A 25,844-nucleotide genomic window follows, 5' to 3' on the forward strand; every position below is an offset into this window, starting at 1 on the left:
AGAGTTAAAGGCGGCGAGCGGGAGGCCCGTCCCCCGCCGCCCATTGGTTTCCCACCCCAGGTACATCCTTTGCTCGTCACCCTCCGTCACCCTCCGTCGGGCCGCGGCGGCGTCACGAGTTGTGCCGGGGCTCAGCGGGCGCTCGCCCCACGGGGGCCGCGGCCGGCGGGAGCGGGGGGGCAGCCATGGTGAGTGGGGGACCTCCCCCCGGTACCCCAAACCCGGGGGGTGGGCGGGTTCGGGTCGCCAGGCCGGAGCGGGAAGCGGGGAGATGCGTCTACCAGGGGATGTCCCTTGCACCTCCTTGGGATCCCCCATTGCACACCCGAGGAACCCACGTGGGACCCTCTGCACCTCCGAAGGACCCCCCCCATGCACCCCTAAGAGACCCTCCTGCACTCCCAAGGCATCCCCCATTGTGCCCCCCGTGGGAACCCCTGCACCGCCATAGGACCCCTGTGCACCCCCGAGGGACCACCGTGGGATCTGCCCGCACACCCAAGGGACCCCCATGCACCCCTGAAGGACCCCCCCATGTACCCCCAAAGGACCCCCATGGGATCTCTCACTGCACCCCTAAGGGACCCCCGTGCACCCCCAAGGGACCCCCCTTCACCCCACAGGACCCCCCTCCACCCACAGAAGCTCCCCCTGCACCCCCCCCGGGGGACTCCCCATCGCACCCCCGGGTGTCCCCGCCCCACCGACCCCCCCCAGCCAGGTTTGCTTTGCGGGTCCCCGGGAGAGGGGGGGGCACCCTCAAAGTGGGTGAACCCCACAAGCCCTCCCCGCCCCCCCAGCACCCAGCCCTTGACCCAAACCCGCAGGGTTTTGCACCAGGTTTCCGTCTGCAAGCAGAGGGGTGCAGGGCTGCCCCCCCAGCCAGCAGCACGCACTTGGGGGGGGGGCCTGGGTGCAAACTGGGTTTCTCCCCATCTCCCTTACTTTTATTTTTATTTTTTTGCAAACTTTAACCCTTTATTGCTCCTTTTCAAGCTTGTTAAAATTTGATATTATTTTTATTCCGCCGGTGCTCCCTGCAAAACTGGGTGCCCACCGAGCACCTCTAATTGACACTAACTAACACCAGGCCCCCCTCCTAATTAAAACCAAGGCCCCTAATGAACATCGCGGGGGGGGGGGGGGGGGGGGGGGGTTAATTATCCCCTGGGCATCCTGGCAGAGCCTCAGTGGGTGCTGACTCCGTGCGGTGGAGGTGCAGGGGGTACCCATGGGTGCTGCGAGCGGGGCTGGGGCGGGCACCGCTGGGGGTTTAGGGGTGCGGGAGTGATCCGGGGGGGGGGGGGGGGGGGCTGTGTAGGGGATGATGGGGGGATTTGGGGGGCGGGAGGGGATGGCGAGAGATCGGCACGGCCCGCGGTAACGGCGGCCGTTCGCTCCGAAATGGCGCCCGGGCGGGAATTGAAAGCAGAAGGTGGAGGCTCAGGGCGCCCCGATACCGGGGTGAGGGGCTCCTCACGGGGCTGGGGGGGGGGGGGGGCGGGGTGCTGGGTGCCCTTCCCCCCCCCCCCCCCCGCCCGGGCCTTCCTCGGGGCGGGCGGGCTCGAAGCACGTGGGGTTTATTGTTTATAAGGCGAAGGAGCGATTTGGGGGAAAACCGGGCGATTTAAGGCCCTGCTAAGATGTTTGTAACTTATACAACGGGAAAAAAATCCTTTGCCTGGTGGGGGTGTTTAAAGCGTGGGTAACCCCCCCGGCACCCCTGGGTGCCCCGCACCCTGTTGAAGCTGGAGAAATGTGTTTTTATTGTGATTTACGCAAACAACAGAGCGGGGCGGGGGGGGGGAATAAAAAACCACCCCTAAAAAGGAGCGGTTTTGACCCATAAAGGGGTAGTTTTGACCCAAAAAAAGCGGCGGGTTTGACCCCCCAAAAAAAGTGGTGTTCCCCCTTGGCAAGCTGGGGAGCAGTGAGAGGTGGGGAGCACCCATGGGTGCTGCTTTATCCCGGTGCTCCCAATGTGTGGGAAAGAGGGTGGGGGGATATGTGTGTTAAAAATACCTCCCAGACCCAATTTCCATTAAATTAAGGATGCTGGGTGTTGATCCCAGGGATGTTTTTTTTGGGGGGGTTTCAAGCTCAGCTTGGATTCTCTGGTATCAGGGTTGAGCCACCACATCCCTAACGAAAGAAAAAACGTGGGTTTCTTTTCCCTTTTTCCTGCTGTTTTCAGGCTGGGACGGGCAGGCGGGGTGGGGGAACACCAGGAAAAAACCCTCATTTCCTCAGGAAAAGGAGTGAAAGCCTTGGCTGAAAACTGGGACTCCAGGAATTTGGCGCTTTGCAGTTGTGGGGGCTTCATGGATCCCCTCCCTTGGGATTTGCGCTGGGAATTTCAGCCATGTGCAAAGAGCGAAAACAAGGGGAAGAAGTGAAAGGGGATGGGGGGAAAAAAAAAAAAAGCAGAATAGAAAATCATATTTCACCAGTGATAAAATCTTGCAGTTGCAGCTTTTGCCCCTTGTGGTTCGCAGGCTCAAGGTGGGCACTCTGGGGAGATTTTTTTGGGGGCGGCTGGAAACGGAGCTTTTTCACAAAGTAGGGAAACTGCCTTTTCCTTGTAACCCTTCTTTTGTCCCCAGGTGGGTTTTGTGGCTGAACTAAACCCAGGCTGTGATTAGGGATTGGGGGAGAGGATGGGATTTGTTGTTGGTTGTGCAAGGGGAGGATTGGAAAGGCTGTTATTGGAGATGGGGCTGAGGCCTGACTCTTCATTGCATGCTCCTTCCTACCAGGGGAAACTGAGGCACAGCTGTGCTGGGTTCAGCTCGGTGTCCCTTTGGGGACGATGGCAGCGGGATGGGGACACCCAGATGGGTACAACCCCCAGCTCTGCTCTGCATCAGGGATGAAGAGACGTGACCAGGGCCGCTCGGCCCATCGGTGGTGGGGGTCAGGGTGGGTTTTGGGGTGCTCACCCCCTCGGTGGTGGGTGGAAGGTTGTTTTTAACAACGGGAGACAATCTGGCTGGGTGGCAGGGCTGTGCTGGGAGGGAAGGAAACGGCGGCAGCAGCACGATAAGGGCTGGCTGCCAACCCCTGAGGTTTCCCCTTGTTTTTCTTCTGGGGATGAGATAAGAGCCGGGCACCGGCGCAAGATAACGCCTGGGGCACAAGGAGCTGGGACCCATCGACAGCCTGAATTCAAGGTGCTGTCACCTCTGGCTGCTCAGAGGGACCCCTCAGGGTGTTTCGGGCTTCACAGATGGGGTGTGGAGTGTGAGAAAGCCAGTAGTTTTGGGGTGAAAAGCTGTTTTCTGGGCTGTCAGCTTTTCTCAGATCCCCGGCACGCCAGGGTTCCCTGGCACTGGAGATCCTTCACCCCGTTGCGGGGCCGGTGGAGGAGGAACGGGGTTTGATTCCAGGCTGGAGGGGAGGTTGCACAACCCGGCCCCGGGGGAAAGCGAGGCGAGTTCGGGCTTTGCTCAGCTTTTGGCTCCAGCCCTCGTTCTTTCCATAACCTTCCTCCGGCGTTTGTTTAGCGCTTTGCTACCCCGGAGCCATTCGGGATTTAGCTCCCCGGAGGAGGAGGCGGCTTTAGAGGGTGCGTATTTCTCCCTCGCTCTCCTTCCTCCTCCTCCTCTTCCTCCACGCCAGCCACTGAGCACCTCTGCTGATCTCCCTGTGCAGATGTCGACCTACAAGCGAGCGACGCTGGACGATGAAGATCCCTTGGACTCCATCAATGAAGGCGATGGGTACCCCAATGGTTTCCAGGTAGGGCTTCATGTGTGTTTTAGGGGGGAAAAAAAGGTGCGGCTTAGGTCCTGGAAAGGAGCAAGGGGGGTTGCAAAAGGGTTTTGTGCCTGGGATCAGCCTTTCCGTGGGCCAAAGTCTGGTGTGGGCAGAGCTGCGTTGGCTCCTGCTGCCCTTTGCACCTCTCCTGGCGCCTGGCAGCCTGCAGGGCTGGATCCTGGCTGTTTGCAACACCCCACCACCCAGTTTTTTTCCCTGCCAAGCCCCTTCTTGGCACGGTTGGGGCAAGCAATTATCACAGCAGTGGGAGCTTTGTCCCCACACAAAAGGGAATTAGGTTAATTCCTCCCCGAGCAGCAGGAAAGCAGCTTAAGAAGGGCAGAGGGTGGCAAGAAAAAAACCCACGGCTGCCAGTGTCTGTCCTTTGCTGGGAAAGATTTTGGGGTTGGAGCGATGCTCTTGGGGCCAGCCCCTCTCCCAGCCCTGTTGGTCTCTGCCCAGAATGGTGTTTTCAGCCCCAAAACTCGTGGCTCTGCTGTGGTTTTGCTTTGCCTATCTCCACTCGCTGTCGCATCGGGATGTTTCCTGGGGATGTTTTTCGGGCTGAGCAGGAGTATCCTGTGACGGCACTTCCCGCCATCGCCGCAACCCCCACCCTGTCCCAGAGCTGGCAGTGGGGATGGGGACACCCGGGGGGGGTACAGCTGTGCTCCAGGAGGGGTTTGGGGTGGCACACGGGTAGCAGGTGAGCTTGCTGAAACACTCGCCCTGCTCCCTTTCCTGCCATTGTGCTGCCCTTCCTGGATAGTTTCTGGAAGGCAGCTGCTGCCTTTCCCAGCCTGAGCCTTGCTGGATCCCTTGCTGGAAGCCAAATTCCTGCCTGTAGGAAGCAAAATGGGGGATGCTCCGGTGGGTTTCTCTGCTGGTGGGGAAACGGCGCTGCTCTTCCCACAGGTGAACTTCCGCGGCTCGAGGGGCAGCCCGGGGTGCTGGGCTGAGCGGACGCGCACCGAGAAGCAGCTGGTGGTGGTGGTGGGGGTGCTGGCAGCTGTGCTGGCCGCCTGTCTGCTGGGCCTCATCTTCCAGTACAGAGCCCGTAAGTCCTCACTTTCCCGTGGGAATCCTGCCCCCTCAATTGGGTTGCTGGGGGGTTGCCTGGGATGGGGCACGTGGGTGAGGGGTGGGGTGCTCACCTGCATCGCTCACCCCTGGGTGGGATTTAAGGCAGTGGCCTTGAACTAGAGCAGGGTAGATGTAGATTGGATGTCAGGAGGGAGTTCTTTACAACAAGGGTGGTGGATCTCTGGAACAGGCTGCCCAGAGAGGTGGTAGAAGCCCCATCCCTGGAGACATTTAAGGTCAGGCTTGAGGAGGCTCTGAGCAACTGAGTCTGGTTAAAGAGGTCTGTGCATTGCAGAGTGGGCTGGACTAGGTGACTTTTAAAGGTCCCTTATGACCCCACATATTCTACGATTCTTGGGTACCAGGCTGGATGGTCAGGTGTGGGGTGGGATGTTTGGGCACAGGACAGGATGGTCACCTGCATCCCTCACCCAGGCAGGGTGCTTGGATACGGAGCAGGATGCTCAGGCACAGGACAGGATGCTTGCCTGCATCCCACACCCCAGGGATGCTCCAGGGTGGCTGGGACACACAGGCACAAGACAGGATGGTCACCTGCATCCCTTGCCGCTGGGTGAGATGTTTGTATGCAGGATGGGATGCTCACCCACATCCTTCCCCCTGGGGTGGGATCCTCAGGCACTGGGCAGGATACTTGGGCATAGGATGAGGTGTTTGTCTACGTCCCTTTTCCTGTGATGGGATGCTCAGGCATGGGATGGGATGCTGGTCCCTATTGCTTGCCCTGGAGCAAGGCACAGGGTGGGACACTTGGGGACCAGCTGGGATATTTGCCCGCATCTTTTGTCGTGGGGCAGGTTGCTCCCTGGTGCAGCTCATTGTGCTGCAATGGAGGAATTGAACCCATCACTCCCACCCCCAGGGCCACCCTCTGTGTGCCTGTCAGAAGCCTGCATCTCCGTCACCAGCTCCATCCTCAGCTCCCTGGACCGGGCAGTCAATCCCTGCGAGGACTTTTTCAGCTACGCCTGCGGGGGCTGGATCAAGGCCAACCCCCTCCCCGATGGCCACTCGCGCTGGGGGACCTTCAACAACCTCTGGGAGCACAACCAGGCCATCATGAAGCATCTGCTGGGTGAGTGGTGGGACCTCCACAGTGCCAAGAAGCTGTTAGGTCTGGGGGATACCAAAAACGTGCCCACAGGGATATAAGTTTGCAGTTAAACCCCAGTGTCAAACCAATCCATGACGCGTGCGCTGTGAGGACACAGGGAGGCAGATCCTGGCAGTGGTTGCTCTCCTGGATGCCCCTGGAATTTTTGACCATGGTGCTGCAGCTCTTTGGTGCCGAGTAGGGGAAGGGTCCTGGCCTTGGCTCTGCAAACCCCGTGGCGGCATTCCCAGCAGCTCTAAAATCAAGGATTTGCACCCTAGACTGCACCCAGAGACCGCAGCACTCCATTACCCACCCTAAGGATATGAGGTTTTCCTCCTGCTGTATCTTCCAGCCTTTGTGAGCAGCTTTTTTGGGGGGCTGGCTGGCAATCTGGCCATTTTTGAGGGCCAAAACTCCCCCAGTGGAGGGAGGATCCCGGGCTCAGCCCCTGCGTGCAACGCTGGAGTGGAGCAGCTTATCCGAGCAACCGGCGGGGACGGTTTGTTCAAGCTTTGAGCAAACAACTGGCTCCTTATCAGCACTTTCCACTGTGCTGGGGCTGATTATCTGAAAAGAGAAGGTTTGGGAAGAGTGTTGTCTTTTGGGAGAAGGGGGGGGGGGGGGTTGACGTGGGGAAGGGGGGCAGCGCGGGAACAGCTCCATCCCGGGCTCTTCCAGCAGAAATCTGGCGCTGGTTTTACCGGGAGAAGGGACCGGGCCTCCAGCCAAGCAGTCGCATTTGGCATTTCCTTGAATTCCTCTGAGCCGAGGGACCTTTAGTTCATAAAACCACGCAGCTGGGGAGCCAGAGGTGCAAGCTGTGTCATCAGGAAAATAAATAAAACCCCTCTGGGGAAGCAGAATTTTGGAGAAAGGGGGGGAGAAAAAAAAATAAAAGGATGGTTTTGGAGGGAGAGGAGAAAAAGGGGTTTATTGTTCCTTCCTGTAGGAATAAATAAAGTAGGGCTGGGGAGCACCAGCATGGGGGCAAGGGCAGCGCAGGGGGTTGGATGATGCTGGGAACATCAGAGCTGCTGGAAAACTGTTTTTTGTTTTTTCTTTCTTTATCTTTCTGCTCCAAAGAGCAGGAGCAGTGGCTGCGGGTGGGAGAGGAGATGGGGGCAGGAGGCCAGGAAGGGCTGGGGGCCGTGGGAAGATCTTGGTGGCACAGAGGGGACCAGTGAGGCAATCCTTGGTGCCTTTTTGGAGCCTGGCTTTGCTGAATGTTTCTGTGGTGGAAGGGTGGGGTGGCAGCCCTTGTGGGGAGCTGGATGCTCATCCCTGGGGACCCTCTGCAATCCCCCTGGGTACTGCCCACAGAAAACACCACAGCCAACGTGTCGAGCGAGGCAGAGCGCAAGGCACAGCGTTACTACCAAGCCTGCATGAACGAGAGCAAGATCGAGGAGCTGCGTGCTGCCCCACTCATGGAGCTCATCCAAAAGGTTTGTCCCCTTCTGTGTGGAAAAGACATCTTCCATCTGCAAAATGGGAGGAAAAGCTCATTTCTGGGCAGTCCCAGAACCCTCCAGAATGCAGTCCCACCCAGTGCTTCGTGGGGAAGAGCATTGCTCAAGGCAGGCGAGAGACTGGGATTTATAGGCAGGTCTTGCTTCTCCTGGGCTTTTCAGCGTGGAGAAGAGAAGGCTCCAGGGAGACCTCATTGTGGCCTTCCAGTGCCTGAAGGGGCTCCAGGAAAGCTGGGGAGGGACTTTTTAGTATGACATCTAGTGAGAGGACAAGAGGAAATGGATTAAAGCTTGAAGAGATTTATATTAGACATTAGGAGTAAATTCTTCACTATGAGGGTGGTGAGACCCTGGCCCAGGTTGCCCAGGGAAGTGTTCAAGGATAGGTTGCATGGGGCTTGGAGCAACCTGGGCTGGTGGGAGGTGTCCCTGTCTGTGCAGGAGGGTTGTATCTAGATGATCTTTAGGTCCCTTCCAAACCAAACCATTCTATGGTTTTTAGCCCCACTGCAAGATGTTTCCCCCCAGTATGGGTATTGGGGGGATACCGAAGCAATTCCAGGTGGTTGTTTCTTACCCACAAGCTGGTTGTTGTCTCTCCCCAGCTGGGTGGCTGGAACATCACAGGTCCCTGGGCTGGTGACAACTTCAACGTGACGCTGCGGGAGGTGACAGCACATTATCGCACCTCGCCCTTCTTCTCCGTCTACGTCAGTGCTGACTCCAAGAACTCCAACAGCAATGTCATCCAGGTGGATCAGTCAGGGTTAGGCCTGCCATCAAGGGATTACTACCTGAACAAGACAGAGAATGAGAAGGTGAGGTCATCAGGGGGATCAAAGGGTTGGAGCAGCTCTGCTCTGGAGACAGGCTGGGAGGGTTGGGGTGTTCAGCCTGGAGAAGAGAAGGCTCCAGGGAGACCTTAGAGCACCTTCCAGTGCCTGAAGGGGCTCCAGGAAAGCTGGGGAGGGACTTTTTGCCAGAGAGGGTAGTGATAGGACAAGGGGTAATGGTTTTAAACAGAGAGGGGAGATTTAGGTTAGACATCAGGAAGAAATTTTTCACCATGGAAGGCACTGGAAGAGGTTGCCCCGGGAGGTTGCGGCTGCCCCATCCCTGGAGGTGTTCAAGGCCAGGTTGGATGGGACTTGGAGCAACCTCGTCTAGTGGGAGGTGCCCCTGCTTATAGCAGTGAGGTTGGATGCTGATGATCTTTAATATCCCTTCCAACCTCAACCATTCTATGATTCTGTGATCTGCCTTTGCCGAGGAGGTGCTGTGGGTGGGTGACACTCGCTATGCTGATTTCCCCCCCCATCCCACCACGTAGGTGCTGGCTGGGTACCTGAACTACATGGTGCAGCTGGGGATGTTCCTGGGAGGCACCAGCGAGGAGTCAACACGGCAGCAGATGCAGCAGATCTTAGACTTTGAGACGGCCTTGGCAAACATCACCATCCCGCAAGAGAAGCACCGGGATGAAGAGGTCATCTACCATAAAATGACTGCTGGGGACCTGAAGGTAGGGATGGAGTTGGTGATCCTCCCTGCTCCAACACGATTTGGGAAGTGGGCAGATGGGTGGAGGTGACGCAGCTCCTCTGAGGAAGCCCAATGCTGGCCAACAGTGCCTGGGAAGCTCTTGTGCAATAGCTTGGCCCGTGTCCTCCTTAGGGAAATCCCACCCTGACCTGCTCCTCCCAGCCTCTGGACCACCCCTGGGGCCTGTGGCACTGACACCCTCCTGGCGCTGCTGTCTGCGGTCTGACGGTGGACGTCACCTCCCTGTGTCCCCAGAGGGGCCCTAATGGGTTGTGTCAACATTTTTGACACCCACCCCACTTTCTTTTCCTTTGCGGGAGGAAATTGTTTACTCCCCTCTGACCCTCGGAGGTTGCTGCTCTTATGGGAACCGGTCTCTGCAAAATCAGCTCTATCCCTTCAACTGGGGAAGCAGCTGCCACCCCCATCCGATGGTCTTTAGGTCTGTAGCAGCAGCATGGCTTTTGCAGGAGCTGGCACCAGCCGTGGACTGGATGCCCTTCCTCTCCACGGTCTTCTACCCCGTGGAGCTCAATGAGTCGGAGCCCGTCGTGGTCTACGCCAAGGAGTACCTGGAGCAGGTCTCTGACCTCATCCTGGCCACCGATAAATGGTGAGAGCCCCCAGCCCATGCAAAGGGGGGCCCGGGGTGGGCAGGCATGTCCTGCTGCCCTCTCACCACCTCTCGCTGCAGTCTCCTCAACAACTACATGATCTGGAACCTGGTGCGGAAAACCAGCCCCTTCCTTGACCAGCGCTTCCAGGATGCTGAGGAGAAGTTCATGGAAGTGATGTACGGGACAAAGAAGGTGAGGGGGGAGCCCCCAGCACCCCCAAGTCACCGTTAAAATGGCAATAGGCTTTTAAGCGCCTGAAAAATAGCGATGTGGGGCAGGGTTTGGGGGTGGATGCAGACCCCATGTCCTGGCAGGGCAAGGAGGTGGGTGTTGGGGGGGCTTTGGCTATGCCACTGCTGATGACCACCTCTTGTCCCATGCAGACCTGCCTCCCACGCTGGAAGTTTTGCATCAGCGACACGGACAACAACCTGGGCTTTGCCCTGGGGGCCATGTTTGTCAAGGCCACCTTTGCTGAGGACAGCAAGCAGGTGGTAGGTCCCCAGTGACACCATGTCTGAGCCACCACGATGGTGGGTGGTTGGGGCATCCAGTGTTTCTCTGCTCACCTCTTTTTCACTGGGCATCTCCCTTGAAGGGGTTTTCCACTGGTCTGTGCGTGATCCCTGTGTCCCAGCCTCTTCCATCTACTGGTGTGATGGGTCCTTGACCCCTTTGAGGTGGGAAGCCAGCTTCTCTGATGTTGTGCTGCTGGTTTTGTCTAGGCAGAGGAGATGATCGCAGAGATTAAAACAGCCTTCAAGGAAAGCCTGGAGACCCTGCAGTGGATGGATGAAGAGACGAGGAAATCAGCCAAAGAGAAGGTGAGGAGCTGGCAGCAGTGCCAGGGAGGAGAGGGTGATGGTGGAGTGTGGTGGAGCCAGACAAGCTTGTCCTTCCATCCTTGTCACCCCCCAGGCAGATGCCATCTACAACATGATTGGCTACCCGAAATTCATCATGGACCCCAAGGAGCTGGATAAAGTCTTTAATGACGTGAGTTGGTCAGATATGTCCCTTGGGTCTCCTATTCCTCCCTCCACTACTATGTGCAGGACACGACCATGGCCTCAGGGCAGCCTTGAACCCCAGGTTTCCTCCAGGAGGGTCTCACTGGTGTCCTTGTCCCTTCTCTGGGGACCTCCCAGAGAGCTAGGGGTCAGTCCTGGGGTGGCTGAGGCTCTTGGGACCCCTACTTGGGAAGAGGAGGAGCCGTTTTCCGTAAGGATGATTCATTGTCCTGCTGAGACTCCACAGATGTTGGAGAGGAGGAGAAACGAGAGTGGCCATAACCCAGCTGGCTCTGGACACACAAACATGACTGTGGAGGGAGGAGCGAGGCCAGGCGGTCACAGCCTGCCGCTCACGCCTTGCTCTTCTGCAGTACGAGGCTGTGTCTGATCTCTACTTTGAGAACGTCATGCAGTTCTACAACTTCTCGGCCAGGGTGACTGCCGACCAGCTCCGGAAACCACCAAACCGGGACCAGTAAGTCTTCTGCTCCACTTCCCACTCAACAGGGAATACCACAATACCTGGAATACTGGGATTTGGTGTCCACCAGACCATGCTGGTTTTGGGGAGCTGAATTTGGGCTGACAGCTTTGCACCATGATGGTACTAGAGCAAATATCAGTGATGGGTTTGTGCTGCTACGTTGGCTCCGTCCTTGTCCCTTCAGGTGGAGCATGACTCCTCCGACAGTCAATGCCTACTACTCTCCCACCAAGAATGAGATTGTCTTCCCTGCTGGCATCCTCCAGGCTCCTTTTTACACCCGTGCATCTCCCAAGTAAGAGCCTAGGGAAAACGGGGAGGGCAGGATTCCCAGATTTCTTCCCATCCTCAAATTTGATGCTACATTTCATGGCTGCAGGGAGCAGTGCCTGCTCTCTACATCCCAGCATTGCCCTCCTGCAGGTCACTGAATTTTGGTGGGATCGGCGTGGTGGTGGGCCATGAGTTGACACACGCCTTTGATGACCAAGGTATGGCCAGGACCAGCTGGGTGGGCTGCTGGAGGGGCAGCCAGTGGGAAGACAAAGAGGACCTGCTGTGTTTTTGGCAGGCCGGGAATATGACAAGGATGGCAACCTGCGTCCCTGGTGGAAGAACTCCTCAGTGGAGGCCTTCAAGAAGCAGACAGCGTGCATGGTGGAGCAGTATGGCAACTACACCGTCAATGGTGAGGCCGTTAATGGCAAGCACACCCTTGGGGAGAACATCGCCGACAACGGGGGCCTCAAGGCCGCCTACCGGGTAGGACAACAAGGCTGGGGAGATGAGGCAGGTGGCACAGTGTAGTGGGATTGGTGTTGTCCCCTGAGCCTGCTGTGCTCCCTGGTCTCTAGGCATATCAAAACTGGCTGAAAAAGAACGGGGATGAGGAAATCCTGCCAACCCTCGGCCTCACTAACCACCAGCTCTTCTTTGTCGGCTTTGCTCAGGTAGGTCACGTGGTGATGGGCAGAGAGGATGGACGCTCAGGTTTTTGGGGGTTGCGGGTGTGCCCAGATGGTGTTGGGAGGGTGTGATGGCAAGACTGATGTCTCCAGAGGTGCTGTGTTGTGGATGGAGAACCAGATCAGGGTGATGCTGGTTAAAAAGTGAGACAAAGCTGGAGCTCAAGCTGTGGTGGTGCCCATCACTCAAGCAAGGGAGGTTCAGCTCAGCACTGAAGGGGCCCTGTGGTTGCAGACACCAGCGTCAGGTCTCTCCTTTGCAGGTGTGGTGCTCTGTTCGCACGCCAGAGAGCTCGCACGAGGGGCTGATCACCGACCCCCACAGCCCCTCACGATTCCGCGTCATCGGCACCGTCTCCAACTCCCGGGATTTCGCGGAGCATTTTGGCTGCCCCCTCGGCTCCCCCATGAATCCCCCCAAGAAGTGCGAAGTCTGGTGATGGGCGCTCCAGGGAACCAGCTGCCGGTTGCTTCATCCTCTGCTGACAGCTGAACTTCCTCTGTCCTTTTGAGAGGCTCAAACCACTTCTCCATGCAACGAACTGCCCAGGTCTCAGCCGGAGCAGCGCTCCCGCGTCCCCTGGTATCATCCGAGGTTCGATCCACTGTGAAAACTCCTCATCCCCTCACTCGTCTGCGAAACCACTTCGATTTGGGAGGGGGGGAGGAGTCTTTTCTTTCCCATGACTGAGGCACGTGTGTCCCTGGGCACTATCCTGTATTTACACACGCAGAGCTCCAGCCTGACCCAGTGCTCCGGTCAAATGCCTCTTTTTGGAGGTGATAAAGGGAATGTCGTGACACCGGCGGGTTTGGCTGCGTGTCCTCAATACACCCGACGTACCTTCCTCTCTCCAAAGATGTGCATGTGAGGAGGGAAAAGATTTTGAGATATATATTTTTAGGGGGGAAATGTATCTATTTTTTTCATGCGTTGTGGAATACACTGGAAAATTTCAGGGAAAACTAATTCAAAAGTTTGGGTTTTTTTTTTAGTAGAAGATTAGTATATTTATTAATTTTTTTCTTTTTACTCGGTGTATATGCAGCACCCTGTGAGGGCAGTCCTTTTGTTGAGAAAAGCTGGATGGGGTTGTAGATGCAGGTAGTTGGCTCTGGATCCCAGGTTTCTCCTGGAGGGACTGTCCTCAGAGGATGCTGATGCGGAAATTTGGGACAGTGGGCTTGGAGACAGGGCTGGAGGATGCTGTGGGTGGCAGAAAGGTTCTGCTGGGATGCTTCAGCTCCTGGGATTAGCTTTAATTTTGGAGTGCAAAGGGAAAAGTTGCCGTGCCAAAGATGTAAGCAGGGTGGGGATGGTGTGGGTGAAGCCCCTGGTTCTCCCTCCTGTCCCCTCTGAAGCCAGGTCAGCCACGATTCCCCAGCCCAAAAAGCTTCCCTGGACAAGTGCAGGTGGTTCCTGCTGCTTCGCTCACTGCCATGCCCAGCCTCTATGCCTGGGAAACTGCAAACCCCAAAATTCACCATGAGCCCCAAACCTCTGTCCCTCCACAGCCAGTTTGGCACCAGTGTGAGATCTGGCTGGGATAGGGCCAAGGGGCTTCCTTAAAGGTGTGTTTTTTAATACTCTTTTAGCAGTTCTGAGAGAGGAAACAACTGCTGGTAGTTCAGGTGCTATGTGTTGTCTCATGGAGCACCTTCTTGCTCTGGACAGAAAGCAAAGATGTGGAGGGATTTTTAATATTTATATGTAAAAGGAGAGATGGGGGGAGGGATCTTTTGTAACTATTTTTTCACCCTATGTGTGGGACTTATTGTAATTGAGATAATAAATACTTTTTACTGGGTCTGGAGCTGCTCATGACTTATTTTTCTGACAGCAGGAGAGTCTTGCATCCCTTTATCTGCATTTTTCTCCCTGTCCACACTGGTAAGAACTTCCTGCACTGACGAAATGGAGCCAAGGAGGCTTTTTCCAGCCTGTGCTTGGTGTCTGCCACCTCTCAGAGCCTAAAGCCAGGCTTTCAGGCCCAAAAAACTTCATTCTCACTGGGAGTGGTTGTTTGCTTTCAACCTCTATGGCGTGGCCCCACACATCTCCCCGGCAGGGAGATCTTTCCTGGATGCTCTTCCTTCCTCTGGGTGAGTTCTTGGCGAGCTGGGCTGTGCTTGGATCCAGCAGGACAGGCCCTGCACAGGTTGATCTCCAGACAGCCCTTATTTATAGCTCTGTGATGCTGGCTGGATGCTGCCAGCTCCATAACACAGGCCAATGTTTGCTCCCAAACGGATGCTCTGTGGCTTCCTCAGGCTTGCCCAAAAAATACAAAGCAGGACCTGGACTTGCCGACTCCTCACTGAGCCTCAACCCAGCACCTGGGAGAGCTGAGAGCCATAAAGCAAGCAAGGTGCTGGGTGCTCATTTGCTATTTAGCTCTGGCTTTTTTCTGGAGTCTGGATTTGGGCTGCAGCCCCCAGCTTTTACCCCATTGGGAGTTTTTGCAAAGACAGAGCATGTTCACTGCTGGGATGGGCAGGACTGAGTCAGTGGTGTGCTGGGAACCCAGGTGTTGCATAAATAAGATGGTAAAATTTCCCTCTTGTTGTTCTTACTGTGTTTTCTCTCCCAGATTGAATCAAAACGAGCTCGCTTTCTGCTCGTGTGACTCAGTGCGAGGCCCTGGGTTTCCTGCAGGGCTGGGAGACCTGCTGTGGGGGTTGTTTTTCCCCAAGATCTGGCTGGAAATGGTGGTACAAACCCGCAGAGGGCGGTGGAACCGAGAAAATCGCTGCCTGAGCTCTCCGCTCCCGCCTAGCAGGAGTTTCCCACCCCATCAGCCTGGTGTCTTGGCCTGGATCTGGCCCTGCATGTGTTAAATGCAGGAAAACACCTTCTTTCCTGGGAAAAGAGAGGAGCAGCATGGGTGGGAAGGGAAGAGGAACTGAGCAGGGAGAGGTTTAAGAGGAATATCAGGAAATTTTTTTTTTTTTTTTTTTTTTTTTTTTTTTTTTTTTTTTTTTTACTGTAAGAGTGACAGAGCACTGGAACAGGCTGCCCAGAGAGGTTGTGGAGTCTCCTTCGCTGGAGACATTCAAAACCCGCCTGGATGCCTTCCTGTGTGATGTACTCTAGGTGACCCTGCTCTGGCAGGGGGGTTGGACTAGATGATCTTTCGAGGTCCCTTCCAACCCCTAGGATTCTATGATTCTATGATTCTATAAGGCTGGGGTTGAACGGGTGTTTTCTCAGCTGGAAAACAGCATGGGGAAGTAGGATGCTGTTAGAGGTGGTTTAACTATCCAAGAGGGAAATATTTTGGCTCTCTGTGGTTTACCCGTGAAGGACCTGGCAGGTGGTGTCTCAGGACAGTTCCAGTGCAGGAGAGATTTCAAGGGTTGCATCGTGGCAGGAGACAACATGGCCAAGGCTCCCAGTGGATGTCTCCTGGTGGTGGATGTTTCATGGCCTGGGAAGCTGCCTGGTGTAGGCAGAGCAGGCAGGAGGTGAATCATCCCCCTCAGGTGCCAGTGCCTGGTGTGGGCTTGTCTGATCCTGGGTGGTATTTGCTTTATTTTGCACTTGGGCATGGCCCAGAGGGCTGAGACGTTTGCTGAGGGCTGAGCCTGGGCAGGAGGAGGAATGGGGAAAGCTCCAAGCTGGGCTGGTCTGGTTTGTTTTTTTCTTTTTCTGTATTTTTTTGCCTAGAGGGTGTTGGAAGAGGATAAATAGGGGGAAAAGAAGGAGCAGTCCAAAGAGGGAGGTGCTGCTGGAAATGGCGGCTGTTCACAGGTTTGGTGGGGCTGAGCCAGCTTTCCAGGTGTGAGAGGCTGAATCCAACCATCTGAACTACTCTTCTCTTTCCTAGTTTTCCCCCTCCAAGCAGGATTTAGCCCCCAACGCATTGTGGCAGCGCTGGGGTCACCTATCAGGACCATCAGGTTTTAGAGGGACCATCAGGTTTTAGGGGGCAAAAGCTTCCTGAAACAATTCCTGCAGGAAAACAGCCCTTTTCCAGTGATATCCCAATCCTTGACTCTCTTTTCTGAAGTTCACCAACAGCTCTGGTGCTCCTCTTGCACTCTTCACCATGTGGTTATGAGCATCTCTGCTGTGTCAGGTACGTGAGAGACTGGTGGGGCTGGAAAAAGGGTCAGTGATGCTCCAAAAGGAGAGCTCAGCACTGCAAACTTGAGCTGCCCAGTTCCCAGGTACCAATTAAGCCAGCAGGAAAAATAGGAGGAAACAGGAAATGGAGAGGAACTGGCAGCAGTAGGAAGGGCACGAATCCAGCTGGCACTTGAAACCTGCAGCGCCACAAGCGTGAATGTCAGCCAGATCATGCTATGTGGGGTAGTATGGAAGAAAGACCCATCTGCTTTTTCCTCTTAGGAAAAATAATTAAAAAAAAAAAAAAGGTTACAAGAAAAATGGCTGGGGGGAGACAGAAGCTCTGGAGGAGCTTCAGGGCAGAGCCAGGAGCCTGGCTCGTTAGCATGGCTAGCATGCTTTGGGAGCTTCTGCAGACAATATGGTGAAAATGCTCAAAATGCCTTTTTTTTTTTTTTCCCCCTTTCTAAATGTGCAAAAAGAAGCGTTATATCTCAAGATACTGGAGCTGGGAGGCTCTTCCACAGCTGTGTTTTCATGCAGCTATTTGTAGAGCAGAGGGAGCCATAGATGTCAATTTGCTTTTGCTCTGGATTTCCTGCTGCATGAAGGGGAGTGCCTGGGAGGCAGGAGATGGAACAGCACCCAGCACCGACCTCCCCCAGACCACACAGCTTCACCTGCACCCTCCAAATTACTATAGCAAAGTCTTTATGAGCTGTGGAGGGGGATCTGTCTTCCCAGCAGGCTGCAGACAGGAGAGATGAGTGCAGCAGCTCTCCAGGATGTCTAGAGATCTATCAGTCCTTGGGCAAACTCCTTGCCATGATAAAAGTTCCTCCTTTGTTCTCCCATTTTCAGGGAGTGGAGGAGTGCTTGGCCTTTCTTTGCAGTCATTCTCATTTCTCTCCTCAGTCTTTAGATTTTCTGGTGGGGAACTGGCAGTTAATCTGGTAGGTTGCAGGGGAAAACTGACTCAGAAAAAATACCTGGAGCTCCCTCTAAATACTTGTTCCTGGCTGCTGATGGAGACAGTCCCCATCTAGGACTTCTTTACAGGCTGGCAAGGCTTGGTTGGCCTTTTTTCTCTTCAATAATCTCACTCCATTTCACCTCCTTTCCCACAAGCAGGTGAATGTGAGCTTACCCTATTGCAGGCTTTTCCCTTATTCCAGTGCAGAACAAAAAGCACAAAGAGAAACTAAATAGCATGCTAGTCATCTTCTCCCTGCCAGCAGTTCCACTACTGACTTCTGGCACTGTGCAGTGCACTTGTTTGGTGTGGCGGTACCCTGTAAGGAAGTAAGAAACTACTCCAGCCTCAGAGGTATGAGTACTGGAGGCCACCATGGTGGCTTAAGAGTTGTGGCAACTGTCAGGAGCTTTTGTTGGGAGGCCATACCTTGGAGGACAGCAAGCCTTGGGGTTTGCTGCAGCCCTGTGTGTAATTCAGAGTGATTCAAAACAGAAAAGGTACTCAAGACTTCTATTTTTCAGCCACTGGGTGCTGTGCTGAGTTTTGCTCTAGTGAACGTCACCGAGTCCAGATTCTCCCCCTTCAGTCTGTATTTTAAAACTCAAAGTCACTCTGCTGCTTTCAAATGGAGCTGTTGTGCAGATGTGGGTGTAACCCGTGGGATAGGTTTTCTTTAGTGCACAAAACCCCCATCTTTCTTCTGTCAACTTCCAGCTCCAGCACCAGTTACTCACCAAGTGTCCAAATACACCACTGAGAGCTGTTTACGTTAATAAAATAAGCTATTAACTTCTAAGAGTTTTAAACAATCACAAAGTATTTTCTTCCTCCCGAACTCACAGCTGCCCCGAAGATGCAGCAGATGGGATGCAAATAAACTACAGAAAACTTTCCTAAAGCAGCTCAGGTACCTCAGGCTGGGTGAAATGGGGCAGAAATACCTGCCAGTGCTTCCTGGGCTGTGTGGTGCAGCAGGAACGTTGGTAGGTGCCAGCGGGCTGGAATGGGCCCTCAGGAGCCAGCGGCAAGGTGGGGCAAGTCAGGACAACGCGGCAGCTGCTTGAATCTGCTCTGAGGTCCTTTTCATCTGCCCAAGGCAGCACAAACCCTGCCGAGCTCAGTGGTGGCTGAGAGAAGGGTCCTGCAGCCTGGCTGTGGAACGCTGGAGCTGGTGGTCGTGTGGCAGCCCTTGGGGGGGCAAAGGCAGCAGGGCAGGGTGCGAGGAAAACACCCGCTGCCGGCGGGGCAGGGTCCTAGGGCCTCCCGGTCCCCGTCGCCAGAGGTGGGCTCCCTCAGGGCTGCGAGGCCTCCCTCACAGCAGCCGTACCCTCAGGGCTGCCAGCCGTCACGGTGCCTCACGAGGGGCTGCAGGGCTGCCGCTGTCAGCCGTCCCTGGAGCCTGGGGTGTAGCTGGGGGCAGAAGGAGTGACGGCCGGGCTGAGGGTGAGTTTCTGGGCAGGAGGAAAGCCCTTCCCCGCCGCGGGGCGGCCGCCGCCCCCTCACAGCCCGGAGCTGCTCCCTCCCAGCCGAGCGCGGCCGAAGTCTCTCCGGGCCGATCCGAAAGCGCCCGAAGCGGCGGCCCCGCCGCTGCCGAGAGGCTCCGAAGAGCCCCGAGCACCCCCCGCCCGCGCGGGAAGCTCTCCGCCGAGCCTATCCGAACCTTCCCGAACTCCCTCACGCCCTCGGTCTCCGGAAACAGCCGAAGTTTCCCGAGCGCGGGGGTCACGGGAGGTGCCGGGCTGAGCGCGGAGGAGGGGGCGGGGGGAGTGGAACAGGGGGAGGAGGGCGCGTGCGCTTGCGAAGGTCTCCGGAAGAAGCCGAGGTTTCCCGAGCTCCGCTCGCCAACGAGCGGTTCCGGAAAGAGCCGAAGGTTGCCGAGCGCTGGTGGGCCGAACGGCTCCGGAGCGGCCCGAAGGCGCCCGAGCGTCCGTCCTGCCGGACTGCTGGAGGCGGCCGCAGCGCCATGTTTGATGCTCCGCTACTTCAGTGAGGAAAATCCGCCGGCATCGCCCGAGAGCTGCCACCGCGAAGGGCTCCGCCGCCCCCGGGGAGGGGGACCGAGACCCCCCGCCGCCGGCGGCTCATGAGCAGCGCGGCCTGAGCCGCCTCCCCCCCTCCCCTCCCCGCCGGCCCCTCTCCCGTCCCCTCCCCGCGCCGAGCCCTCCGGGAGGCGCGTTGTCACGGAGACCGGCGCCGGTGCCGGCCCGCCGCGCTGCCCCGGCCGCCGCACCGGCCCCCGGCCCGCTCCCCGGCTCCCCCCCGGCCCCGGCCCCGCTCCCCGCCGGGGGGTGGTGGCTCCGCTTGGCGATGAGTTTACCGCAGAAGGCGGCTTTGAAACCCGGCGCGGCGGCGGCGGCGGGGACCGGCCCCGGGAGCGGGGCGGCGGCGGCAGCAGCGGCGGCGGCGGCGGGGCCGCCTCCCCCCCCGGCTCCCCCTCACCCGGCGGCGGCGCCGGCGCCTCACCCCACCATCAGGGCCTTGCCGCCCCAACCGCCCCAGCAGTATCCTTTGCCCCGGGGGGGGGGTGGGGACGACAGCCCCTTCCCCGCGGGGGGCGGGGGGTGAGGGGCCGCGGGGACCCCCTCAGAGCCGGGGGAGGGGGGGGGGGAGGGGAAGGCGTGAGGAGGGGGCGACCCGCGCGGGGTGGCGGTTGGGGGCTCCCCGCGCCTTTTTTGTGTGTGTTTGTGGGGCCCTCCCCCCTGCAAAGGGGGGGGCTGCACCTGCTGGGGTGGTGTGGAGAGGGGGGGGTGCCTCCGTCATGGGCAGGTCTGGGGGTTCACCCCCTTCCCCTGGGGAGGTAGAGGGACCCCCAACCCCCCCTCCCCGTGCTGCGGTGACCCCCAAGGGTAAACTTTTAATTATAAATCGCTCCTCAGTTTTTACCTCCGGTCCATCCCAGGTAAGTGCTTTGGTTTTGTTATTTTACCAGGCGAGTTTAAGCCCAGTTTGGGGTTTTTTTTGGTGTTGTTTTTATTTTCCTAGCCGGCGCCGATTTTCATGTGCTTGATTTTTTGTAATATTTATTTATTTCCTACTCGGCCGGTGAAAATAAATCTCAGGTGGAATGTTGTGCTGAGCAGCTTCTTCTGTGAGGCCACGCGTGATGGGGGGTGGGAAGAGAAGGTTCCTACTCCAAAAAAAACCCAAAAAACAAACCCCACCAAAAACCCACCGTCAAAACGGCCACCGGCTACAAAGAGAGGCCGGCGGTGCTGTGTGTTTGTTTTAAAGGTCTGGGGTTCTCTGCCCGCGACTAGGCCCCAAGTCAGGAGGTAAATACTGCAGGGATCAGCAGGAAAGTGGAGTGGCCGGCCGGCCTGCCTGAGGTTTTTGTTTGCCAGGGTCGGACAGCATCCCCTGGCAAACTGGCTTATCTTCCTTCCCCCTCCCTTGAAGTTCTGGGGGAGAGTGAAGTGAAAAACGTACTTGGAGTAATATTTCTCTGCTGTGTTCTCCGGGAGCAGCGTGGAGTGCTGGTGCAGGAGTGTGTTTTGCTGTTTGGCAGGGACTTCGGTTTGAATGTCGAAGTGCAGGTTGAGTTGTTTGGGGTTTTTTTGTGTTTTGTTGTATTTTTTTTTTTTTTTTCTGAGGGCTGTTTCAGCTGTGGGATGATGCCTCCTGTCCCTTCCCAGAAATGTGTTGTTCCCTGTGCATGAGATTTTACTGCTCTCACTTTCATTTTTGAGGTGTGGAAACCGAGCCCTTTTATAATCAGTTTAGGTCCATTGTTTTCTTGAGCTTCCGGCAAGAATCATTCTTGCCATGACCACGAATACGTTGCTTAAATCATGAGGCTGTTGACGTTACAGATTTGTTTGGGTCAAGTGGAAAAACCTCTGAAGATCTCGGGGGGTGCTGCAAGGGGACGTTACTCTCCACCGGGTGTTTTTGGCTGGCTTGTGCTATTCTGTAATCCCAGCGTGTGCTTTATTTAGGGAAAAAAAGTGCAAAGGTGCTGTCATTGCAAAGTCAGAGGGGTGGTGGTAAGTAAAACTTGCTGAGGGGAAATTTTACTCAGTTTTGAGTGATGTGCCAAGTGTTAGAGTGGAAATTCCAGCCAGTGTGCATGGAGGGAGTCCACCTGCAGCTGATCTTTCCAGCAAGGTGCTGGTTTGTCTGGAAAGAGTCTTTTTTTAATGGGAAATGTGATGCTTGACAGTTGAAGGGCTGAAGTTCGCCTGGGTCTGGAATCAGGAGTGTGCTGGGCTTTCTAAAGCACTTTATTTCCAAATAATCATTAAAAGCACCATGGAGGGACTTGAATGACTTCTCCAGCATCATTGAGGATGAGCTTGGTGGTGGTTTGAAGAGTGGCTGTGCTGTTGTAGCTGAGGCAGGAGGACACTTGCTTTTAGGGAGTGTTGTCACCTTGCATGTGCGAGGGCTGAAGCTTGGGCTTACTTCTGAGTGCACCCTACAAATAAAAAGAAGGAATGGGCAGGACCCTAAAGGAGCTGGAGGTGTTCCCATGTGGGGACCCAGCTGGGCACCCAGAGCAAGAGGAACAGAGGAATGGAGAAACATTAGGTAGATGTGACAAGTTATAAAAGTGGGCAAGTTAAGATGATACAGTCTATTTTTTTATTTATAGCCATGCCTATTTTGAAAATATATTGTGTTTGACCAATACCCCTCAACTTTTAAACTAATTATCTGTTCTAGTAATGCTGTGCTCTTGATACCTTTTGGGTGAGCTGTATTCAGGTGTCCTGGCTGTTTTTTTCCTCAGCTGAAACTCGTGTGCTTCCAGGTAATGAACAAAAGCTATTACCTTTTCTAAGCTCTGCTGCAAAAGTCAGGCTTGGGGAGCATAGTTCATCTGTGACTTACTGGAGTGCAGAGGGTCATCTGAGTTCAGCCTTATTTTTAGCTCTGTTTGGTTTCTTTTTTTTTCTGCTTTGATACGACTATTGAGACAGAGTTACCCTCCAGCAGATAAAGTGTAGTTCCAGGTTTCTGCTGGTAACAGAGAGTAAGCAGAGCACTGTAAGGACTCTTTTTCTTATGGCAGTGCAAAGGTTTATTTGTTGATGTGAAGGATTATTTCATGTTAGCAGGTGGACTGAGGCTCTAACTTGGGCTTCTAGACCTAGAACAGCTTCCACGTGGTGAACATTGTGTCTTTGGAAATATGTGTGGTTTTAGTGCTTAATGCATCATGAAATGAAATGGTAATCTGTATAACTGAAAAAAGAGGAGTTAAGTAAGAGAGGACTGTACAGGAAGAAGGAGCAGTTATTTTGTGTGTGTTTATTAGTGAGGGGAAAAAAAAATACAGGAGGAAGAAGGGATTTAAAAAAAAAAATATATATATTTCCTGAAGGATAGTGAAGATGGAGAGTGATGAGCATAAAGAACAGAAGTGTTTTGGTCAGAGTGTCATTCTCTTACACGCTGAATAGGAAGTTATTTGAGCTGCCATAAAACATGACAGAGCTTTGAGAAATTTCTTCAACATGGTGGCTTCAAGAAATTAAATTTTCTGTGTAAAAGTAAGTTGGGACAACTGTATGTCTGTGGTAGCAGCAAGTATTCCATCAAACCTGGTTTTAAGCAGAAATTGTACTCAGAAGTTGTGAGTATGCATAAATCCTCCAGTTTGATCTTAACCCTTGCTTGGGAGGGATGGACGGGGGGGTGTGACTGTCACTGTGCAGTGACACGCAGAGGGGTGTTATCAAAAATAAATCCTGATCTGCCCATCTTTGCTGTGACTTTCAGACTTCTCAGGAAACAATCCCAGATGAAGCAGGTTGTTCTGTAGTGAGTGTTTTTTCCATAAAAATGTGAAACAATGAAGGTACATGCTGGGCTGCAAACTGTCTGTGGCCCTTTGTGCTTTTTAAAACTTGATGGTACCTCTGGTGCATGTTTCTTTACTCCCTGATGCTCTCATTGAAGAGCAAAGTATTTTTTGTGTGTGTCACATTAAAGTTGCTCTTTAAAAGTCCCCGTGCTGTGAATAAATGGTGTGGATCAATATAATTAGGTCACCAGCTTCTTCACAGCCCCAGCTCAGACATGGGCAAATATTGCACTGTGAAGAACGAACGGATGTTGAGCTGGGGTAAGGCTGCATGACTGCTGGGCTAATCCACTGCACCTTGGAGCCAAATTAGAGCCAGCTTGGACACTGGGCTGGTGTCAGTAGGCTTTTGTTTTCTTTTCCAAACTTCTTTGCATCTGGACGGAGTTCAGCTTTGTGATTGTTGATGGTGTCTGTGCAGGCACCAGTAAATGTGACCTTACTGTATCTCTGTGGTTGTTTGAGTGTGGGGTTGTGTCTCTCAGGACATGGATGGTTTTCAGGTTATTGCAGCAGGGCAGTCGTGGCGGGTTCAGGATGAATTTAACAGGCAGTCATTTAACATCTTTTGTTTCTTTTCCCACTTTAATTCCATTTCTGAGAAGCAGAGAGAGGAAGGGTCAGTGTTTGGGGGGGATTTCTGTGGGAAGTTCATCATTGCTGTGCATGGGAACTTGACTTTCCCTCACGTTGCCCCAGTAATTGAATGTCTACTTCAGTTTTTCCGGAGCTGCTTCTGCTAACTGTGCTGTAGTCCCTTCCAGAAAGTGGTGTGCTGATTCCTGCCCTGTTGGGTGGCATCTTCTGGATACAAGCAGCTTTCCAGGAGAACAGCAAGAAATTCAGGATGGCTTTCAGGAGTGTAAGAGACTGTGTGAAGTCAGGGTGAGCCTTTGGCAGCGCTTGCCTCGTGTTTGATGCAGGTCAGGTTGTGATGTGGGAGTTGACCTGTGCTGGTAATCTTGTAGTTAAGTTAAGACTGTTGAGGAGGATTTTGGTGTGTGGGGTTTTCTGTGTTCTCTTAATGAGCAAAGTGCTGATCTGAAGGGGAAAGTGCCTGAGAATTTCTCCAGGGAGAGCATCTTCTGCGTGCCCTGAAGGATGAGGGTCTGTGGGTCGCTCTGATGCCCTCTGGAGCCAGCACCATCTTCCCTCCCTGCTTCCTTACCTTGCGAGTGGATTTTTTGCAGAGTATGGGATGCAACATCTCTCCAGGGTTTATTGGAAGATGAGAACCCAGGGATTTAGGAGGCGGCTTGGGTGTAAAAGTCAGTTTGAAGAGTGTGATAATGGCTTTTGTGTAAAGTGCCATGCCTGCCTGTGCCTCGGGTGGGTCAGCTCCAGCTTCTGGGCAGCTTTGACCTTCAACTGGAACTCAAGGAGAGCACGGCTGGAAGTCCTCTTCCAGCTGCTAGTGGCAGCTGCCTGCTAGGAATAGTGCTCAGTCATGAAATGAGAGGAGTGGTGAGAGGTGGGAAAGAGGGGAGGCACTGGGCTGAGATCGGAGGTGTTCCTTGCTCTTTGAGTTCTGGAGTGAGTCTCAGCTGGGTGAAGGGAGGGAAAGGGCAGTCGTGTTGCCTGAGAAGCATTTCCATTTAGAAGTGTCTGAAGCTGTGGCGATGGTAAATCTTGGGAGGATATGCAGCAGGAGAGAAGCTTCTGAAAACAAGAGTTTCTGTGCTGTTCTGTGTTAGTGGCTCTTCTGCAGGGAGGAACGGGCATGGGTTTGTGATCATATTGCCAAAAACTTCAGTGCTTTTGGACCTCTCTGCCATCTCCCCTGTTGATGTTCCCCAGCCTTGGCACATCTTTCAAGCAGAAATAGCTTTAATTTATTAAATGACAAAAGTTAATCATGTTATAGCTCTAATATGTCACTTTACCAGCTTTGTAAGATTTTTGTGGTGAAATGTCTTGGAGAAAACTGTTCTTCCAAAAATGGGATTTCAGATAGCTTATTTTCCTCTCACATCTGAGAACATGATTGTATGTGTTCTCTGGCAGAAGTCCACAAGAGTAGGTTACTTTAGTCATTTGAATATATATGTATTTGATGTGCAATACTGATTTTGGAACACAGTTTGTGTGTTTATCTATGGCAAGCAGTTGGTGAGGCAGTAATAGGAGAGTTAGGACAAAAAACTTCCCTTTTAAATGTTGGGATGTAGAAGGATTTTTATCTGGGTTTTGTCCATCATCTTAGGGCTGAAAGGAAATGTTGGGATGTGTGGAGCTGGTGCATTTGCTCCATTTTTATTTCATAGTAAGAGTGAGCAGTAAAGATTTCTCTTTAGAAGTTGTTGGTAACCTATATTCTCCCTAATCCTGCAATTTCAGGGCTAGTCAACTGTCAAGTTTAGTTGTGTGTAAATCTGCTAATATGATTAGAGTTGCTGGAATTTTTACTCTGAGGAATTGTAGATGGCTTGTATCACTGTTTTACAGGCATTGCTTTAGTAGGAAACTTTATCTGTGACTTCAATACGTCTGTTAGAAATTGCAAAGCCTTTTCTGGAATGGATGGGGAAAACTGGTGTTTGTTACAGGGCATGAAGATGTGGGTGGAGTAGTTGTGTGCTCCGTGGTCTGGAGGAACCAGGGAAAATAGATTTTCTTTCTTTGAGGGAACATTGTTGATGTGACTTCTCATAGTATTGTGTTATACACTTGGGGGTAATTCCAAGAACTTCTCCTATGTACAGCTTTCCTTTCCAAACTGGGGACTTGGTTTTGCCTCCTAAATAGGAAACGATGATGTGGAACAGCTGGAAGAAGAAAACAGAATGGCATCTTAAAAAAGAAAAGGATCAAAGGGAGGAGAACAAAATAGGCTTTTAGGCTAGTGAAACTTTCTAGTATGTGTTATTCTTATGTTTTATTATATATGTTTGGAAGCTGTCCCAGAACGGGCTCTCCCTTTTCCTAGTAGGTGATGGCATGCTGTTGC

General features: G+C 54.0%; 2 protein-coding genes across 16 annotated transcripts in view; both read left to right on the forward strand.

Moving 5' to 3' along the window:
* The first annotated feature begins 86 nt into the window (after window positions 1-86).
* Window positions 87-13,854, forward strand: ECE1 (endothelin converting enzyme 1). 2 transcript variants are annotated; one of them, XM_051637376.1, is made up of 19 exons: window positions 106-188; window positions 3,504-3,565; window positions 3,652-3,738; window positions 4,672-4,813; window positions 5,723-5,935; window positions 7,277-7,401; window positions 8,031-8,243; window positions 8,756-8,947; window positions 9,438-9,580; window positions 9,662-9,776; window positions 9,968-10,078; window positions 10,310-10,408; window positions 10,503-10,580; window positions 10,969-11,072; window positions 11,266-11,376; window positions 11,505-11,572; window positions 11,653-11,843; window positions 11,936-12,031; window positions 12,310-13,854. In XM_051637376.1, the coding sequence occupies exons 3-19, from the start codon at window positions 3,652-3,654 to the stop codon at window positions 12,484-12,486; spliced, it is 2,265 nt and encodes a 754-aa protein (XP_051493336.1). In that variant the 5' UTR covers window positions 106-188; window positions 3,504-3,565; the 3' UTR covers window positions 12,487-13,854. The 2 variants fall into 2 exon arrangements, with proteins under 2 accessions (XP_051493335.1, XP_051493336.1); XM_051637375.1 differs by lacking the exon at window positions 3,504-3,565 and having other exon boundaries at window positions 87-188.
* A 5,104-nt stretch (window positions 13,855-18,958) lies between these two features.
* Window positions 18,959-25,844, forward strand: part of EIF4G3 (eukaryotic translation initiation factor 4 gamma 3) — a 152,682-nt gene continuing 145,796 nt past the window's right edge. For 6 of the 14 annotated variants that reach the window (XM_051637345.1, XM_051637351.1, XM_051637346.1 and 3 more), the window contains exon 1: window positions 18,977-19,592. In XM_051637345.1, the coding sequence (XP_051493305.1) occupies window positions 19,399-19,592 (194 nt within the window). In that variant the 5' untranslated portion in view covers window positions 18,977-19,398. Of the gene's footprint in view, window positions 19,593-25,844 lie in introns of all 14 variants that reach the window. The other 8 variants (XM_051637339.1, XM_051637340.1, XM_051637342.1 and 5 more) reach the window with 4 other exon arrangements.

This window comes from Apus apus, chromosome 20 (genome assembly GCF_020740795.1).
Source record: "Apus apus isolate bApuApu2 chromosome 20, bApuApu2.pri.cur, whole genome shotgun sequence".
Taxonomy (NCBI): domain Eukaryota; kingdom Metazoa; phylum Chordata; class Aves; order Apodiformes; family Apodidae; genus Apus; species Apus apus.